This window comes from Photinus pyralis, unplaced genomic scaffold (assembly GCF_008802855.1).
Source record: "Photinus pyralis isolate 1611_PpyrPB1 unplaced genomic scaffold, Ppyr1.3 Ppyr1.4_LG2, whole genome shotgun sequence".
In the NCBI taxonomy this organism is placed as follows: Eukaryota; Metazoa; Arthropoda; class Insecta; order Coleoptera; family Lampyridae; genus Photinus; species Photinus pyralis.
The window spans coordinates 2,791,803-2,795,635 of record NW_022170403.1 but is presented as its reverse complement, the minus strand read 5'-3'; the positions used below and the strand labels follow the sequence as shown (position 1 = coordinate 2,795,635).

General features: G+C 39.3%; 1 protein-coding gene across 1 annotated transcript; it reads left to right on the top strand.

The window, feature by feature from the left end:
* Positions 1 to 6: 6 nt before the first annotated feature.
* On the top strand, positions 7 to 1,801 carry LOC116165083 (HEAT repeat-containing protein 6-like). The gene is made up of 2 exons (XM_031479371.1): positions 7 to 1,453; positions 1,501 to 1,801. The coding sequence occupies exons 1-2, from the start codon at positions 845 to 847 to the stop codon at positions 1,750 to 1,752; spliced, it is 861 nt and encodes a 286-aa protein (XP_031335231.1). The 5' UTR covers positions 7 to 844; the 3' UTR covers positions 1,753 to 1,801.
* Positions 1,802 to 3,833: the final 2,032 nt, after the last annotated feature.

The following is a 3,833-nucleotide window of genomic DNA, read 5'->3' as shown; positions in this document are numbered from 1 at the left end:
GGGGGGGGGGGGATTCATAACTGCCCCCAATTAAAAAAAAATGTTTTGTCACAGAGCGACGGATTGCGCATATTTGCTTTGCGCCTCGAATACTTCTTTACGCCCCCGCCGTTTTTCAATTATTCTAAATACAACATCCCATACCTACTGCCCCCCTCCCCAAGTTTTAAAATTTCACTTTTTTTCTAGTGATCGTTTGCGCCCCGAATACCTTCATTTGTGTCACGCCGTTTTCCAGTTATTACTCCCTACCGTCCCTCTCAATTTTTTACTAGAAATGGTTTGCGTTTGGTTCGCGCTTGTTTGTGCCTTCAACACATTCGTTTGCACCCCCGCCGTTCCTCAGTTATTCCGAATGCAAAATTCCACGTCAACTTGGAATACTGGGCGGACGCTATGGAAGTATTTGGAGTAACTGAAAAACGCCGTTGGCGCAAGCGAAGGTATTTGGGGCGCTAACCAATCGCAAACGATCACTAGGGAAAAACGTCAAATGGGGGGCAGTATGGAACTGTATAATGGCAATAACTAGAAAACCTGGTGGGAGGAGACCGGGAGGGTGGTAGGAAGGCCAGATCGTAGCTTAGGGCCCAACGTCATTACAGAAAGGTCGTATTCTTGGGAAAAATATTTGCTAATATAAAAATTTGCTTTTCCTAAATTGTTTGTCAATTGTCAGATCTCAAAATATCCTCATTCATTCTGTAGTTTTTAATTAATTCCTCGAGTCCGTGGCAGACAAAACAACGTGGTTTCTCCAAACCTTTTTTACTCTAACTGAACGAAATACATGCTTCCTTAGGACCCCGGTTTTGTCGTTGATGTTGCGTTGGTAATTCGTCGTATGCTCGAAGACAGCTCAATGGTGGTGCGCATCAAAGCGTCGTGGTCTCTGGGAAATTTAAGCGACGCCCTAGTCCTAAACAAAGAAGATTCTAACAAAGAGGAAATTCCCGACCACGTCTTGCTGCAGCTGCTACAGATCGCGATCCAGGCCTCCAAAGATAACGATAAAATCAAAGTAAACGCCGTTCGCGCCTTGGGAAATCTCCTCCAGCTGGTGAACGGTGAGACGATTAAGCAGGACGATTTTAAAGTGGCGGTCGAGGAGGGAGTGGACGCGGTGATACGATGTTGCACGACTGGTACCAACATGAAGTTGCGTTGGAACTCGTGCTACGCCGTCGGCAGAGCTTTGAAACTGGCGAAATTTCCGATCAACGATTACATACGAAAGGACTCGTTGTTTTGCTCGCTTGCCGATCTCATTTTGAGTTTTCCCAATTTTAAGGTGCGAATTAACGCGGCGTTAGCGCTCTCGTGTATTAATACGAGAGAAGGGTATCAGAATTACTTCGTGTTTGTGTGGGAGTCGCTGCTGAAAGCCTTGGAGAACACCCAGAATATAGAAGACTTCAGCGAATACAATCACCAAGATCATTTGGTGGACCAGGTACGTTCTTTTACTTAAGCAGCGGATGGATATGGATCTGTTTTCAGATATGCCTCACACTGGGCCATTTAACGACGTTACTAAGACCTGAAGACTTCGCGTTGATCAACAGTAGCACTTATCTGTACCTCGACTTATTACAGCACCAAATGCACAAAGTGTTAGATAGGCTACTACCGGAGAGGTCGGCAGTTTTATTATCGGCGGCGACGCACTTGCGTTACATGCACGTTGAAAGCTATACCAGTGAACAACGGCAACTGTACTTGGATTTACTAAAAGTCTATACTAATGAATAGCTATCTCTGATTAATATTTTTACACAAATAAATTATTTATATACTGTTACAGATCATTTCAATTCGCCATCCTCCCCATTTCAATACTAAAACAAAGAAATACATGAAATTATATTGCATTCGAAGAGTTATTCAAGCTCTTTTATAGAGTTCTTTTAGTTTTTGGACATATTTTGAATCTGTCTGAATTTTTCTTTCAAAACTTTCTTTTTCAAACCCTGTTCTTGCTCTTTGCCATTTATACTTTGTTCATTCACGTAGCTATCTTCAACTTCATTCTTGTTCTGGCCTTTTGGATTCATTGCCTGTTGTATTTTGTATGGAACTTTTCTTTCCTATGCTATTTAACTGTTTTTTTTAACTTACATTCTCCCTCCTTTTGTTACTTTTTTCATTGCTGATCAAGTGATGTTGTTAACATGTTCTTTCTTATTGTTCGTTTGAATGTTTTGTGTTTATCTCCTTTGTATCCTACATTTACTCGATTTCCTTTACCCCTCATTTTTTTCAAGTGTGTTTGTGTATTCAGTTCTTGTTTGGTCAAGTCATTGCCCTGTAAACATTTTTGGCAAACGAAACAGAGGGGCGGACGGACAACAGTTTGTAGTAATCGGACGGGTCAAGAAAGTTCGGAAAATTACGGCAAACTAGCGGGAACGAGAGCAATAGAACAAAAGCAAATGCGGGAAAGCGAACAATCCCCCCCTCCCTAGAATTAGGGAAACGGAAAGTAACAAAGCTTACCTTGAAATGATAATCCTATGTAGTTCCGTAATATTACCTCATATCACTTTCATAATAAACTTTTGCTTAAAGAATAACGTTTTTCCCAAGGTCTGGAAAAGTGCCAAGGTAATACCCCTGCCTAAAAGTCAACCAACCACAATCATATACTGACCTTCGGCCAATAAGTATTCTGCCTGTACTATCAAAAGTCTTGGAGAAAATTATGGCGGAGCAAATAAAACCTCGCCTGAAACATTTTGATATTCTACCACCAACACAATCCGGTTTTAGACAAGGTTATAGCTGTACGACATCTTTGTTAAATTTAACCGATTACATTTTTAAGGCTTTAGATTCGGGGAACCTTTCTCTATTAGTTTTGTTGGATTTGATGATGAATCTTGTACCTTATTGGAAAATTTTTTGACGGGTAGATCGCAACGGGTAAGTCTAAATGGTCTAACATCTAATGCGGCGACACTAACCTCTGGAGTACCACAAGGTTCAATACTGGAACCATTGCTTTTCATTATTTATACTTACGTACAATTTTGGTAAGTCACTCAAGCATACTATGTTCCATCAGTATGCAGATGATACTCAGCTGCATTATAATTTTAGTTCAGGTGATGCAATAAATGCAAATATGCGTATAAATGAGGATGTTGAACGATTAGTTAAGATCTCCGAAGAGCATGGTTTGCGTATATAAATCCTCTGAAGTCATCAACCATTCTTTTTGGAAGAACTAAAGCCAGAAACACTGTGGCTAATGACATTTAAGATAACTGTGAAAGATGTTACACTTTCCCCAAGGCCATGTGTCAAAAATTTAGGTCTGCATATTGATGTAGATCTAAGATTTAGAACCCATATGTAGCCCATATTGTTCAAAGAGCTTTCAGCAATCTAAAGATCATATATGATAATAGGCACATATTTAATAAAAGGATAAAAATAATTTTGCGTGAGGCTTTAGTTCTTTCACAATTTAGCTACTGTGATGTTATATACGGAGCTTGTATAGATAGTGTAGATATTCGGCGTATACAGAGAATACGAAACTCCTGTATGCGTTTAATTTTCGAAATTCGAAAGTACGAACATATATATCACAAGCTAGAGGCATTGGGTTGGTTAAATATGGCAAATAGACGAATGTTTCACTCATCTGTACTATTTCACAAAATAGTTGTAAGTAAAGAACCTGCATATCTATTTGACAAGATCCAATTTTGTACAAATTCAAGATAATAATGGTCAACACTATATAAGCAAGCACGCTTATACTAGTTATAATTGTAAATTCTTTTCTTTTTTTATATTCACATAATTAACTTCACGTATAATTTAAT

Bases quoted from the DNA above. Each gene is read 5' to 3' on its own strand.
- LOC116165083 (XM_031479371.1), top strand. From the start codon at position 845: ATGCTCGAAGACAGCTCAATGGTGGTGCGCATCAAAGCGTCGTGGTCT. The intron at 1,454-1,500 runs GTACGTTCTTTT...ATCTGTTTTCAG, and splicing joins AAGATCATTTGGTGGACCAG to ATATGCCTCACACTGGGCCA.